The sequence below is a fragment of the Aulostomus chinensis genome, chromosome 8, assembly GCF_037954235.1.
Source record: "Aulostomus chinensis isolate RoL2024-O1b breed Wild chromosome 8, RoL_Achi_v1.0, whole genome shotgun sequence".
Classification (NCBI taxonomy): Eukaryota; Metazoa; Chordata; class Actinopteri; order Syngnathiformes; family Aulostomidae; genus Aulostomus; species Aulostomus chinensis.
In genome coordinates, this window is record NC_141327.1 from 3330089 (window position 1) to 3346198 (window position 16110).

General features: G+C 48.2%; 1 protein-coding gene across 3 annotated transcripts in view; it reads left to right on the top strand.

The window, feature by feature from the left end:
* The window catches only part of glra3 (glycine receptor, alpha 3), a 54477-nt gene that overhangs the window by 25449 nt on the left and 12918 nt on the right, over positions 1-16110 (top strand). For 2 of the 3 annotated variants that reach the window (XM_086210468.1, XM_086210469.1), the window contains exons 2-5: positions 1628-1758; positions 2645-2712; positions 11368-11591; positions 12368-12450. In XM_086210468.1, the coding sequence (XP_086066594.1) occupies positions 1628-1758; positions 2645-2712; positions 11368-11591; positions 12368-12450 (506 nt within the window). Of the gene's footprint in view, positions 1-1627; positions 1759-2644; positions 2713-11166; positions 11276-11367; positions 11592-12367; positions 12451-16110 lie in introns of those variants that run through there. The other variant, XM_086210470.1, reaches the window with a different exon arrangement.

The following is a 16110-nucleotide window of genomic DNA, read 5'->3' on the forward strand; positions in this document are numbered from 1 at the left end:
AGTATTCGTGTTCGGCGTTACTAGGGTGGTATGCCTCCGGTGGGGGGGAATGACTGACCCCGTTACTCGGAACTACGTATTCTTTTACAGGGATGTTACTGATGTGATCTCACACCTCCAGCGTTACGGTGCTGCTTGAGAGACGTGAGCGCACCTCTAATGAGGTCAACTGCAGTCTTGATCCCATCTGCAGCGCTTCAACATCTCACTGTCACTCAGCGCTTGCAAGAATAATTCTTCGGCCTCTTTGACCCTCCACTGTTTCCTTCCCTGCTGAGGGTTGGGGTTAAGCCTCTTAAGAGCCCATAGGAGCTCCCTTCAGCGATACGCTAAATAACGCTTAAAGGTTTCGCCGTCAGGATTTCATCACACAAAGAAATGCTTGAAGCCAGAAAGCTCTGAGTACGACTGCCCGAGTTTAACTTGATGCTACGTGGACAGAAGTCTCATCACGTCCTCACTAAAGATGTTTGTTTTACAGACACAGTCAGACTGGTGAGATTCTCCAGAGGAACGGACCGCTTCCTCTGACCGCCTCGACTCCTGTGGTGTGTCCCAAATCGCATACTTCCATACTACGTACTTAAAATTTTGAGTACACTCAACTCAAAATGGAAAAAAAGTATGGATAGTGTGCAAAAATTGAGTATGCAAAAGTACCCGGAGGATGTACTCAAATCTGTCAACATTCTGAGTATCCGACTGTGGGAACTCGCCGCACTCATTTCACCGATAAAAATGGCGGCGGACAGCTGTGGTGAGAGTCGGTCCACACTGACTTGTACGGAGTCGTCTTTACATTTAATAATGGGGACACGTTTGAAATTCTGTGTGGACACGGGTTTGAAAAAATAAAATGAGTTGTCACCAAAAGGTTTTGCTAAATTGATCCCACAAATAAACTCTACATACCGTTGACCCCCAGCCAATAGAGGGAGGACATCGCGTTGTCGGCGCCGATCGTGGCGTAACGATGCGCGATGACCGTTCATTTTGCTGTTTTACTGCTTCAAAAATCGACAAACAAGCGCAGGCGAAAGGTGGCGGGGATTCGCTGGTGCTGATGCGTTACGAGCACAAATCGGGGTACAGGAAGAAGACATGGCGTCGTCATTTCCAGAGAGTGCGCCGCATGGCGATATGCGATTTGGGACAGCACTGCACCCTCGAAACTCGCGCACCGCGTGATTGAGTTCATAGTATGTTGAGTGTACTCGATTAGAACATTTTAAGTATGGAAGTATGTGATTTGGGACGCAGCACTTGTGTTTGCAGCATAGACTCGAGCGTTTGGAGTCGCTGCTGTGCACGTCGGAAGAACCGTTGTGCGCTTGAGGGTTCCTCCTTTACATCAAAGTGGTTCTGATCTGATAAATCCGCTGCCTCATCAATGGGATGTGTCGAATGCTCTGAATGTTCTATGTCCGATGAAATTAGGTCATTTGTAACTTGTACATCGCCGCAGTTTGGATTCAGACGTTTGTTGAAAAGAGTTTCATCAACCTTTCATGACCTGATTGATGACTGTGCTGCAGGGCTTTCCAAGCTCATGAAGCCAGAAGGCTGTGGGCGTGGCCTCGATGGTTTCTTGTCTCATGTGTGTGTCTGTGTTTTGTCTCTTTGACAGCGTGGGCCGGTGTAAGGAGGCGGACAATGCTCCGAGGACCCGGCCCGTCCCGATGTCTCCCTCTGACTTTCTGGACAAACTGATGGGGAGAACATCTGGATACGATGCCAGAATAAGACCCAACTTTAAAGGTAACCGCCAGGTTTTCTTCTCTCAGCAGCGCCAGGTCACTGGGGAAAAGTGGATCGAGAGTCATGAGGGTTGTCATGGTTTCCTTGTGTTTACAGCAACCAGACTGATGCCATCACACCGTAACGACATGACGTCATCAACCGGTGGTGTCCTGACATGTTTTAATAGATAAAACGTGTAAAGCGTCCTCGTGTCAGAACAGTGAGACAAATCTCACTGGCGATGATTACGCGTGTACGGCCTGGTTCAGAGTTCACGTGTCTTAGGTACGTACGTTCGCTTCAACGTAACCTTTAAAAACGAGCCCCGGTGTGTGGCCGGGCACCAGAGAAAGTTCCGTATTTTGGATGGGCCACACACGCGTCGCACTGCCAGGCAAAGACAAACTCCTGGCAGGCTGACAGCTCCAGCCTCAGAAGGGGAGACGACACTGCTGCCGTCTCCCACCCTCAGATCAAGGAATTCTACTTTTCCTTCCGTCCGTCACATCTGAGGAGGAATCTTACAGATTCCAGTCAGTTCAAGCGTTCGTATCGTTTATCCATTAATGGCCCCGTTGACAGGAACGCCAGCGTCCCAGTTATGGCCTGGTGTTTGGGATTATTTTATATCAACATCATAACAGATTCATACCATTCAAAAATATTTAGTGACTGTCCTGAAATACTCCACGATGTCGCCATGTCCAAACAGAAGACACTGTATATAAATAACGCCGGCTGCGCGTGAAGGCAGCCCTGTCACCGCTGTCATTTCAGTGGCTGCTGCAGGAAAACCTGTCAGGAACCCTCATTGAAGGGAATGAGTGATTTACTGCGTGTTTGTTTGTTTGTGTCGGGAGTTTTGTTCTGTTGCTTGGATATTAAATCAGTCTCTCCTCCGCAGGTCCTCCAGTCAACGTGTCCTGTAACATTTTCATCAACAGCTTTGGCTCCATCGCTGAAACCACCATGGTACGTAAATAAAACACTGCACACAGTGGAAGAAAACACAGTTTTAGACGTGGATACGTGAACTAATTAGGACGGCACATTTAATCCAAATTAATCCCAAGTAGCAATGCGACCTGCTGTCATTTCCAAAACGCAGGATGTTGCAATATAAGGCTAATTTTTGCGTGTCAAAATATCATTTTAGATTGAATATGTTGGTGCTGCGGATTAGCGCGGTCATTTATTCGGGTAGTTTTCAGTGAAAATCAACACTCTTTGTCGTATCACAGCTCGTATCACAATGTCAGTCAGAATATTCAAAATCAGACATTTCCTTGAACAAATATTCCACTTCTAAACATGCATGGACAGGCATTCATGCGACGTAGTTGTGTAGATGCGTGTTGTTGTGTAGTCGGGTGAGCGAAGGCCCCTAAATCCTTCCAACATATTGAACAAACACCGACGACCTACTGGGGTCCTCAGGGGGCCCCATGAATAAACCGCAGCCATTACAGCAGCATGTTGAGTGCTCTCGGCTTCTCCCTCTGCAGCTTCACATACATGAAATTAGTATGTAGCTCCATCTGCTACAATAAAGGAAACGGATGATTTCCAGCGCTTCTGACCCAGATACTCTTGTTGAAACGAATAAAACGCACACACAAGAAAAAGGGGGGCAACAAGTAAGTTGACAAAGTCACTTAAAAAGGTAACAAAACCAAACTAAAGCAGAACTCTGATGTCTGAGGTTCACGGTGGAGCTCCATTGCTGGTAGAGCAGAACTCATTTGTGCCTGGTGACACCGAGCGCAGCAGCAGCAGCAGCAGCGCCGCCGTGCGTGCCTTAGAATTCAGATTCCTACTCAGCGTTTGACTGACTTCTGTTCTAAAGCAGACAGAGTTGTTCTTGCCGGGATGTCATGAAATAAACACTTGTTGTGAGCTGTTTGTGGACAGAGTGCTGTCATGCTTTCATCAAGGCAGACATGTTTGAATCGAGCGTGAACGCGGAGACATCAAGGGCCGACACGTTTCCCCCGAAGAGCGCGACTCTGCCTTCTTCATTCGTGTGACACGTGAAACAGCCGGCCTTTTAATAACCTTATGTATCATTTAAGACGAGTGGGAACACGAGCAGGATCGCTGGAAGGATCTCCTCTGATCCGGAGTTCAGTCCATATTTTCATAAATGTTATATCAGAGTAGCGCTCACCTTGGATTTATTTGAGTTTCCCAAAACCTTAAAAAAGAAAAAAAAACAACAACCTGGTAAAACGTGAAAAGCACATTAAAAAGGTAGAGCTTCAAACGTAAAGGGAGAGTATTAACCCGCCTGTCGAGATCTGTTGTGAATTATTAAATATCACTTTAGAACTTTTCATAGCTTTCTGAGATTAAAAGGGATGAGGTGGGCGGAGTCATGTTCCAGCTAACGAGACCAGCTGTAGAGTCATGGACACCATAACTGCTCGTACAGTTTATCTTCTGATATTGTGTAGGACAGTATTCCTCGCAGTACTCAGGTAGCACTACTAGTGATGTTATTAGTAGTAGTATTATTATTGCTGGCGATGTTCACTGGCGCTCGTATTAGCACGGACCTGAAGGGCAAATCATTTTCCAAGTGAAGGAAAGCGAAGCGTGTGATCAGACAGGAAGGCACAATGACATGTAGAGATAATGACAGCGAGAGGGAGGCAGACGGAGACGGAAATCAGACGAGACAGGAATAGCAGATGTGCAGCGAAGACATTTAGTGACTCTGACAGCAAATACTTTAAAGTGACGTGAAGTCAACCCGGGCTGCACACAAGCTGCTTCGTACGTTGATATTTGGCAAACACACACGTACAAACACACAGGCACTCAAGCGTCAAGGTTTCACGGGATGGTAAGTTGGCCCCCATATTTAAAAGTGTTCAAAATGTCATGAATATCCACGAATTCTCAAAGAGATGCAGATTTGGTCTGATGCTCAAGCGCAGGATTTAAAGTGTAGCCCAGCAAGTGAGAGGACGAGCAAGAGGGGAAATCTCCACGTGTGTGTGTGTGTGTGTGTGTGTGTGTGTGTGTGTGTGTGCTGAATATGAATGTATTTATTCAATTACAAGCATTGCACACTTAATTATTAACAAGAACACAAGTTCCTTTCATAGTCACTTTCTTAATTCCTCTGCAGACGCGATGCATGTTTCCAATAATGCCGAGGCATCGACTGCAGGTAGAGTGATACGGTGAATTTGTCAGTCTGGTAGAGGCACAATACGACGTCTCGCTGCACGGATGACGAGGGACTGTCCTCCTGGGACATCATCGGCCGTTTAAGAAAATGATGAGCAACGCTTGTTTGTCTTCCGTGGCTCTGGGAGTTCTGAGGTGTCCTGGACTACAGGCCCCATGACTCCACGGGGTTACCGCCAGCGGCTGCAACAGCGGCCAGTTCCTTGAGCCATTTCACACAGTTTATGCTTTTTTGCCAGTCAAACAAACAACAAAAAACAAAACAGATACGTTGCAATATCGTGAAATGCTGTATTGAATTTAAATTTTTTGCTAGCAAAGATTCGTGGCAGTGCTTCATTTTTTGTTTTCTTAAACTCCCGACCACTAGATGGCCCTAGTGGTCCGCTCCAACACATAGAATAAGTGCACCGCGGTAGCAACATGGCTGAATCTGAAATATCATCATTTGTGATGTGTTGGCGATGTAAACATGGCAGTCCTGCCCAGCGCTGTTGCCTACCAGTGTTGTGCCTGCTAGCTACCTGGTCAGGTGCTGGAAGCCGCTTTAGCTCACCTGACTGAGGCGGACTGAGCCTCTACTGACCTCCATTTTACTGACACCTCAAATGTCAAACACACTTTAGTGTCGTGCTCGGTTGTAAAGCGAGGTCGTCCGCTACTTGGCCGCCATGTTGGAAACAATCGCCAATCACATGGCTGCGTGGAAGCATGATGCGTACTCTGTGTAGCTTTAGATGCGAGACGCGCTGCGTCTGGTTAAAAGCTGTGTGCCATTTTTAATCCCACGAGATCACTTCCACAAAATACCGGTTCGTTACCCCCCCCCCCCCCACAAGAGAGCCAACGAGAGGGCGGCCTTTTGGGGGGGGGGGGGTTGTCGGTGACATCAGGACCTGCCCGTAGGTTGATGGATACTTCGCGTGTCTCCTTGGGTTAATCCAGTCGCTCACACATACGTGTGGAATAAGACAACACCAGACAAACGACAACAAGAGTCATCAGACTGTTTCACATTACGACTAAGAGCGTCTAGTTGTCATATAAAATGAAAAAAGAGTAAGAATACATTGAAAAAGATGAATGTTTCGATGTGCGGCGAGGACCAGCGCCGGTGTTTCTCTGGACGTAAATACAATAAACGTCTAAATCCTGTTACGTTGAACACGTGTGGCGGCAGCGTGAGCATGCAGAAGCCATTTCCTGCTATCATCCTTTCACACGTCTCAGGATCCCGAAGCCTCGCTGTCGTCGCGGGTTTGTCTTCCTTTGTGGGGTCCTTTGTAGCATGTGTGTTCTTGTCGTGTGTCACTTCCTGTCACAAAGTGTGTGGACATCGAATGAATCAAAGATTCCAAAAGTTGTGTGTGCAGTGGGAACCCGACGGCCGTGTGGCCACTTTGAAAGTCCCGTAGTGTGAAACGGGCTGAAGGGCTGTTGCATCATCAATGTGTATTTCGCGGATCGGGACGTCACGTTGGAAAATGCTCGCTGGTGTGAAGGCGCGTGTTTAGGTTGGAGGACCGGTTGGGTTCAGACAAGAGGAGCGCCGTGAAACGAGCCGCTCCAAATGAGCGCTCCAACGAAGGAGGGCGAGCAAAGGAGCATCCGTTGGCGTGTAAGTCAGTAATGATTGAACACATTTGTGCTGCTCCCCAGCGCTGCGACACCACTGCACTTTCTGTTGCACTCTGTCTCTTGCATAATTAGCAGAGCAGAGCTGGTTGTGATCAGTCAGGCCTTCTCTAAACAGACGGATGGATGGACAGGCGATGGAGGATGGAAGTGACAAGGTCTAAGTGGTTTCTGCACCGCTGGGAGTTGTTCTGATAGATGCATCATTTCTGTGTGTGTGTGTGTGTGTGTGTGTGTGTGTGTGTGTGTGTGTGTGTGTGTGTGTGTGTGTGTTTGGCTGTCATGAGAAATTTCCAAATGTACAATATAGCTTTCGTCTGACTTGTATTATTTATCGGACCTCAGTGAATTATTAACTAACCCGATGTACACAACACTAAGCTGCCGTTGTGGACGTGTCGTCGTTTTCCGCGACTACTCGGGGAAGTTGTTCCGTGCTGTTGTTTGTCACTTCTGTATTCTGGATGTAAACCTGCTCCTGCGTTGCTCTCAGCCCCGCCAGCAGGCCACCGTCGACATCAGTGGGGTGGAAGTGTTAAAGGTCCTAATCTGCTGAGCGACGTGAAAACTAAGAGCGGCATTTCAACGTCATGTGGCCAATCAGGGGACTTAAAAACGAGGCGTAAACGGTGTGTGAGAGGACTGTACAGAGAGAGAGGTCAGTGCAAATGCACAGGTCATGATAGACAGAGTGAGAGAGAAAGAGAGAGAGAGGGGAGCACAGAGAGATATCTACAGAGGCCATATGTCACTTTAGGATTAAGACCTTTCTCTCTTCTCACCATCTGTCTTTACATCTACCCACTCCCCTTTTTCCTCTGACAAAGAGCCCAGAGACATAAGCTCAACACATCACCAGCACGTTCCGATGCGACTGACATGAGAGGAAATGTCGGCAACGGCAGATAAGATGTCATTGCCGCCGGTAGTAGCATGTAAAAGATGATGTCCAGATGAAAAGACTGATAAAGCTTTTATTTTGGTGAAGAAAATCAGAAAATATTTCAGAGACGGCGCGAATTCACGGATGCTCACGTGAACGTGGATGCCAATATTGTTAGGAAAAGGTAACGACGGAGTTTCTGCCCGCAATCCAGTTCACATCAGAGCAGGAAATAACAGGCAGACGTTCAGGATGCAGGCACGCGTTTACCTGAGGATTCTGGGATTTCTTTGAGCAGGAGTTTATGGAGGAGTTGATGTGGAAAGACAAACACCGCCTGCATCAAAACTGTGCGTTCCTGCGCACTGAGCACGAGCTTTTAATGAGGAAAATATTTGTTCACAGAAAACATTCATGGTGGCGTAACCTTTTGTAAAGCTGGTCATTTTTGTGACAGTTTTTTTTTTTTCCTGCTTTGTGTCACGATTACATCACCGATGGAGAAAACAGTGAGGCGGAGGAGAGACTTAGAGTTAATTTTGAGCATCTCTCACACACACTCACACACACACACACACACACACGGCTTAGAGCCAGGTTGTGTCACTGTGCTCTGCACACGCTATCTATGTTAAACAGATTTACTGCTGTTAGACTCTTTTTTCATTTGTTCACTCAATCTCTCCATCCCTCTTAATCCACCCTGTGTGTGCGAGCAGCGTTTGATTTATCTGACTGCACGGGGAGACATTATAATTACACAGGTTTGTCCTCAGAAAAAACACTTCAAAGTCACAACCTCGCCTGGCACCGTTTCAGCTGAGGCTCTGGTAGCCGCGTACCTGGACTTCGGACGGTTGCCCTGCGAGGCAGCGTTCACTGGTCTTGCCCACCTGGGGGCCGATGAGCCAAAATTTGTCAGGGGCCATAGGTCTTTTTATGAAGTGATATATCATCGTACATAAACATGACTCGTCGTTAAACCGCAATATTGGTTCACTGCCTTCGTCCTCGGATTTGACTCAGCCTTGACGGTAGGAGTCGGTTTGTTGCCGCTGCGCCGTGGCAGAAGAATCCGTACGAAACAAGTTGCTGAAAGTTCTCGGTTCTCTGCGTGACGTTCCACGTGGTGAGCGCAAGTTCAGGAGTTGCGTTTGAAGGCAACGACAGCAAAAGTCAACAGCACACACTGAGGAAAGACGAAGTTGTTCCTGAGGAGAGGAGGCGTCCACAGGCCTGCGCAGCCTTGACAGGGAAGTCAGAGGGAATTTCCAAAAGTGAATTACTTAATTAGTTAAGTGCACAAAATAAAATTGCTAAAGAAATGCACTTCTTTTATTTTGAGAGGATTCGTTTATTTAAAAACAAAAATCTGCTGGATCTACGAAAGCGTAGAAAAGTCTTTCACAAGCCTGAGTTTTGTCAGCCGGCCCCCTATGTTCAGGTGTTTGAGGCCCGTGTTTCCTCAACTGTTGTGTGCTGTTTCTGATCCTTGGTTTCATGACATTCTGATGGAAGGATTTCTCTCTTTTCTCTTTCCTGTTTCTGTCTTTCAAGATTTGTCACTTTGGATGCGGTTTGTTCATTCATTGCTCATTAATCACTTCAGCCACTTGGTGGGGCCTGTGAGTTGGCGGCAAGATTGATACCACGGAAAAAGAAGAAGTGGTTGTCCTTTTTTTTTTTTTTTTTACTGCTTTGGTGGCGGTGCTGACCAGCAGCTGGACGAGCGCAGACAGCTGTGGCTGTGGCTGTGCTGGAAAACCACATCCTGGCGTCTGCAGCATCTTCAGTCTGTCCGTCCTGTCAGCTTCACACATGCATGTTGGCTCCCCGTTCACTTCCCCTTTTTCTTAAATGAATGAAAGACCAAAGTGTGGCATACGTTCAGTAGGTTTGGATGTAGTCTGATACAGCCGGGAGGAAGCCATAACTGAATAAACCCAATGTATGCCTCCACCTGTCAGTGGCGATCACGTCTAGGTGGGGATGTCGGGGGCAACCTGAGGCAGCCGGTGAGTCACCGTACAGTGGATTGTGATTGCAGCTCTGTTGAGGTTTCTGCATCTGGGTCTCGGAGGCGCTGCTACATAATAACGGCATCGCATCAACATGAAATGGGAAAAAGGTCAAAATGAAGAATTTACATTTGTAAAGGGCGGCGTGGTTGCATCATCGGGACCAGAGGAGAGAGCAGAGATGGCGTGCATGCGCGGCTCACGCAGGACAAAAGCATCAGCGACAATTAGTGGTTTAACACCTAAATCTAATGAGCATGTTTGATTCCATTGGTCACATCTGTGTCCATCCAGCCTGGAACCTGAGAGGACCCAGAGAGGACTCTGAGAGGACCCAGAGAGGACCCAGAGAGGACTGTGAGAGGACCCAGAGAGGACCCTGAGAGGACCCAGAGAGTACTCTGAGAGGACCCTGAGAGGACCCAGAGAGAACCCTGAGAGGACCCTGAGAGTACTCTGAGAGGACTCTGAGAGGACCCAGAGAGGACTCTGAGAGGACTCTGAGAGGACCCTGAGAGGACCCAGAGAGTACTCTGAGAGGACCCTGAGAGGACTCTTGAGAGGACTCTGAGAGGACTCTGAGAGGACCCTGAGAGTCCTCTCAGAGTCCTCTGAGAGGACTCTTGAGAGGACTCTGAGAGGACTCTGAGAGGACCCTGAGAGGACTCTGAGAGGACCCTGAGAGGACTCGGAGAGGACTCTGAGAGGACCCTGAGAGGATTTTGAGAGGACCCTGAGAGGACTCTGAGAGGACCCAGAGAGGACTCTGAGAGGACCCTGAGAGGACCCAGAGAGGACCCAGAGACTCTGAGAGGACCCAGAGACTCTGAGAGGACCCTGAGAGGATTTCTTGGGACTTCCAGTGCAACAGAACGATCCTGGCGCAGGACGCTCAGCGTACTACCGAGGGACCGGTTTGAAATCCTGCTGGATGGCAATGCTGCTTTTATTCGGTCAGACTGTTGTTGTTGTTTTTTAAGCCGTAATTTCCACCAAAACTTGTCTTGCTCCACGAAAAAGGACCGTGCATCGTGACATTCTTGAAATATGATGAGAAAACTCACGTAGCTCACTCGCCTTTCCTTTACGTCACCGGGACACCGAGAGGAGCGATGGCAGCTGCCGTCGCTCCTCTCATGGTGAACACCACATGACAACGTGCCCCCCCCGCCGCCCCCCAGGCATTGAAAATGAGAGAGTATCTATAGAGGCAGCTCAGGTAGAACTGACGGAGCCGGTTTTGGTGCTTCCAAACCTGCTTGGCGCCGCTTACATACAGCTTTTATAGACCTGGGTGTCCTGAGCGAGAACAAAAGTTGACGGTTTCTTTGAGTTCAGACCAAAACGATCAGATACCATAATTTATTTGGAGGGAATTTCCTCTGCAGGTAGGAACCACTGTCAAGGCAGTGGACTGTCAAGGCAGTGGGCGCTCGCACCGCCGCACCTAACCACTCTAGTTGGCGTCCTCCGGAGTGTGTGTGTGTGTGTGTGTGTGTGTGTGTGTGTGTGTGTGTGCGCGCGTGCTGGCGTTCCTGCGCTGATGACCAGGCAGCAGCTGCCTCTAAATGCGGTGTGAGGCTCCAGTGCATACAGAAATTGAGAATCCAGTTGGAAGGTGTTTATTCATGTACATCACGGCTTCAGGTTTACAGACACAAATCACCAGCAGCAGCTGACACACACGGAGCTGCGGCCTCGTCGGCGCGCGCCTCCAGTGGTTCCCATCAGCGGGAAAACACATGACAACGTTTGGATTCACACGTGTGGATTCTGATCTTTGAAATCACCTGGGAGGACGATGGTAACTTTAACTACATTCAGACTCTGAGGCTGCCACACAACATGAGAGATGAACCCACGTCTGATGGCGTCACGTTGTGTTTGTGTGTGTAGGATTACCGTGTGAACATCTTCCTCCGCCAGCAGTGGAACGATCCTAGGCTGGCCTACGCAGAATACCCAGACGACTCTCTGGACCTGGACCCCTCGATGTTGGACTCCATATGGAAGCCGGATCTGTTCTTCGCCAATGAGAAGGGGGCGCACTTCCACGAGGTCACGACGGACAACAAGCTGCTCAGGATATTCAAGAATGGGAACGTTCTGTACTCAATCAGGTCAGTTGTTGTTTACCTGGTCTCTTTTGAACAAAGTTTTGTTCTAATTATTCGACTAATTATAAATGACCCTGTAATTATGAATCAAGGAGCAGCGCATAATGTGAATATGTTGATTTCATACCAAAGGGACACAGCGTACCCACGGCACACTCGGGAGGGAGATGGGATTCTGAGGAATACATCATTTTGTACTATGAATACATCATCATAAGTACTTTAGCTCTGTATAATTGCCCACCATTAGGATTTGCGTATTTATAAAAGACCTTGCAGGAAGTTCAGGGAAAAAAATTAGCATTTTTTTTCAAGCAGTCAGATCAGTAAATGCATGACAAACAACCCCAAAAATTGCACAGAGTGAAATTCCGAGATGAGACACTTTCTAATGTAAGATTATTGGTTGTGTGGTTGACAGGCTGCAGCAAAGCACCATGGGTATGCATTGACATCACACCTGGTTTATTTTAAACGCTTGCTCAGCCCAGTTCTTCTGAGTTGCAGGTTTTTGTGTTTATCTTGTTGAATTTGATTCGCCTCTAATATTTGCCACAGCCCGTGTGAAAAAATACCAGCTGTTGCTTTGGGTTTGAAAATTCAGCGACATCCCGTCAAGTGCCACTTGAATATTGAATAAGCGGAGATAAAAGCATATTAACTCTGTGTGTGTGTGTGTGTGTGTGTGTGTGTGTGTGTGTGTGTGTGTTGACTCTAAGCTCTGTCACTGTCTTTGACGTCCCGCTCACTCCTTCTCTTCCCTCTCGCTTCGCTTTCAGACTGACACTAACGCTGTCATGTCCTATGGATCTAAAGAACTTCCCAATGGATGTTCAGACCTGCATCATGCAGCTGGAGAGCTGTGAGTACACACACACACACACACACACACACACACACACACACACACTGTTGTGACATTTCTCTCTGTGAAAATTGAATATTAATGTGTTTGTGTAACGGCTGATGGGAACCGAAGTGGAAAAGCATCCAAATGAGCGACTCAGGCTCAGTCCTATTAGATGAGACCGGGGTCCGGTGTAGCAGGCCGGCGAATCCTAACGAGGAAGGAGAGGGAGAGATTAAGATCATTATCCTGACAGTGGTGCGCAGGGAAAGACTGTGAAACACAAACAACGTTTTCACACCACAATAAAATATTGCCTTTATCGAGACATTTTTTGGGTTAAAGTCTTCCTTCACCCAAAAAGGAGTTTTTTTCCCCCTGTGTGACTTCGTGATGATTCATTGTTAGTGATGATTGATGCTATTTGCTTGAAGCCTGCCATTAATAAGAGCAACAGAGGATTTTCAGCTCCAATCAGAATGTAGAACTAAACACGCGGCCGGATGAGGAAGACGCACTCTGGAGCTCCCGAACAGACGTAGTGGACAGTCATGGCGCTGACAGCCGTGAGTTCGCTAAATGGCTGCTGTTGTCTGACTTCTGCTGCCCCCCAGAGGTAACAGAGGAGGAAACGTCTATTTCTGAGTACTTGAAGGCAAAGCTAAACATTTTGTTTGAGGTAGCACATGAATAAATAATCAGTTGGTATAATTTTCGGTTGAAATTGCAGCCGCGTCTGCAGCCAACTGTGTGAGGCTGTTCCCTCAGAGCGTTCAGCGTCTGTAGGAGGAGGCGCTTTCCTTGAGCTGGGTCGTGTGTTTGGATACAGATCGCACTTCTGCACCAGATGTGCACGAGGTCGAAAACATTTATCCAACCTGGCAGCAGACAGGGAGGATGGACAGAGGTGTGTGACCAAGAGGGGGAGGACAGGGAGTCCCACAGAAGAGAACCTTCAGTGAGAGGGGAGGTGAAAATTAAACAGGCAATGATGAACGCTCGGGAAAGGAAGAGGAGGGCACAGCGCGCTGCATGAAAATAACTGAATACACAGGTGCTGTTTCTGTCGTCACACAGCTGCAGTAGATGGGAATTATAGAAATAAATGTTGTTATTTGTGATCCTGATCTACGAAGCACCAATGGCCCTTCAACCATGCGGCGCTGCACCGTTCTTGTTCTGGCACCAAGGGACCGTTCATGTCAGTGGAAAGGTCAGGTCAGACGACGCTACGTGCTGCTTGTTTCATGATTTAGACACCATAATTGCGGTATCATGCAGCACTGAAATGCTGTGGTTCCTGACTAAGGTCTGACCCGGACTTCACAGTCCTGTCCCTCAGATGCGTGAGGCAGCAGGCTTGCCAGGTCCAGGCCCCTGCTCACAGCCCTCATGCTTTTATATTTCTTTCACAAAAGTAAAACACTAAAACTAAAATCGTAATCACAAAGTGCTCAAAACCATCGCTGGATGGGTTTCTGGCGTCATGCCCAGTCCTGCCTCATCACACAAGCTCTCGTCGCCAAGTTCTTCTTCTGCACTACTAATTTCTGCTCCAGTTTTGGTTTAGTTAAGCCTGGCTGATTATTTATCGGTCATTAACCTACACGATCAGCACTGGTGAGTAGTTTTGATGGTGAGAGCGAAGCCAGTGGTCAGCCTCACAGCAGAAGGAGCTGGAGCGGTCTGTGTGGAGGTGGCACGTTCTCGCCGTGTCTGTGTGGGCCCTCCAGGACTTCCAGCTCCCATCAACATGTTTGTAAAGAAGTACATAGTCCTGTCAGTACCGCTGACCAGGGGACCGGGAGAATGGACGGGAGCCGGTCCCAGGCCGCGGGATCGATGGGTTGATTCAGAGGATGAGCTGCGTTCGTCTGTGACTTCCTTCCTTCCTTCTTCTTCTTCTTCTTCTTCTTCTTCTTCTTCTTCTTCTCCTCATATCAGTGTGTCAACAGGAAGCCACCCACCATCGATTAATAAGTTAATAGCACTCAGCTCTCACCCAACCACTCCTGCTTCCCCCTGCTCCGGTTTATTATTCATCATTGTAATTGTGCTGGCTTCTCATGTTCGTGCCACGCGGAGATTCCATAGCTCCGTGGTGAAGTCTGCTGAGGTCGGTGCCTTCACCCACGGGGCCTGTAACTGTGCACGTCACCGAATGTTTGCCGTGCTGCTTGGATTCACGCAGCCTGCACAACTTGCAGCACTACCTGTGCAGACAGGGATGCAAAGATGAAAATGGCTTACAACAAGTGGGATTATCTGAGATTAACCGTCACAGCCAGGCATGGCACGTGTGGATCAACAAACAATTACATCATATGATGTTTTTCTTAGCTGAAGAATATTCAGAGCCGTTCTTCATCGCCTCCTGATAGAAACTGTATCTAATCAGACATGTGGCCGTATCTTTTTAAAGAACCTCAATGCCATGTTGCTAACCTCATTTCTACGATGACTAATTCCTCCTTTGTCCAATCATGAGCGTATCCTGGCCCCGGGGGAACACACAGATTATTTGTCTTCATTGGTGGTTTTATTCTGCTCCGGCCCTCTGACCGGGGGGCTTTACATAGATCCACTCATTAAATCTATACGGTGTATCTATGTGAGATTATTTTTATTGCTGGGTTGCTGCGGTCCCTGATGTAACGCAGCAGAGCCCACGGGAAACATAAAGGCACGCACATGCAGAGAGACAGAGGATGAGAGCAAATGGTTGCTGTCATGACACAATGCATTTTTTAATGAGAAAACTGCTTTGGTCCAACTCCACCTCCACTCCGTTCCGTACCTCCCATCATATGTGGCCTGAGTGACGTCTGCATTTGGTGTCCAGGTATTGTTATGGTGGAGGGGGGGAAATGGGGGGGTTGATGGTGTCCAGATATGTTTCCAGTCAGTTTTGAGGATTTATTTTGCTGTTTGTTTATTTGCCTTTGAGTTGATGCGGTTGGCGTCACCTGCAGAACGTGCAGGTGCTCAGAGGGAACATCCGAAGACGCGGTTACCACCAGGGGCAGTTGTAAGATTTAAAAATATCCAGAGCTGAGCACAGCCGCGTGTGGAGGACCAGGGGCTTGGTCATGCAGGTTTTGTCTGATTTAGTCTGAAGCTTAAGAGGCGAGATGAACAAAGTCTTTTGTGTTTGGCTGTTGGCATCGACCAGCACGTAGCAGCTGCTTCTGCTTCCATTAAAACATCCCACGGTGCCCGCGGTGCTTTTTTGTGGTACTTTTATTTGCTGCGTGGCTTTGTTCTTTCTCTTTTCCTTCACTGAGACTTTTTGTCTTTCTGATGCAATTGGGGAGTGAGTATTTAGCTGAGTGACATCAGAACTGACTGCACTGTTCACACACGGCTTGAAATCATGAACGTACATTTCAAGGTAGAAGAAGAAGAGTATCGAGGCCTGGAGCGACTTCCCCTCAGTGCTTGGTCCCGCTCGGCTGCGTTCAGACAGCAGGCTCTCGTTTGACCGGGTGCCGCTGAAACCACATCATCAAGATCCACAGCAGCTGAGGACTGACAGCGGCGCGGTTGTAACCACTGCATCCAGCGAGAGATCCCGCTGCTGCCATGTGCTCCCGATGCATTTGTTATGTTCTGTGGCTGTGTGTCGCTCACACGGTGGCCCGGTCACATCATGTTCTGCCTCCGTCAAACAGGAGG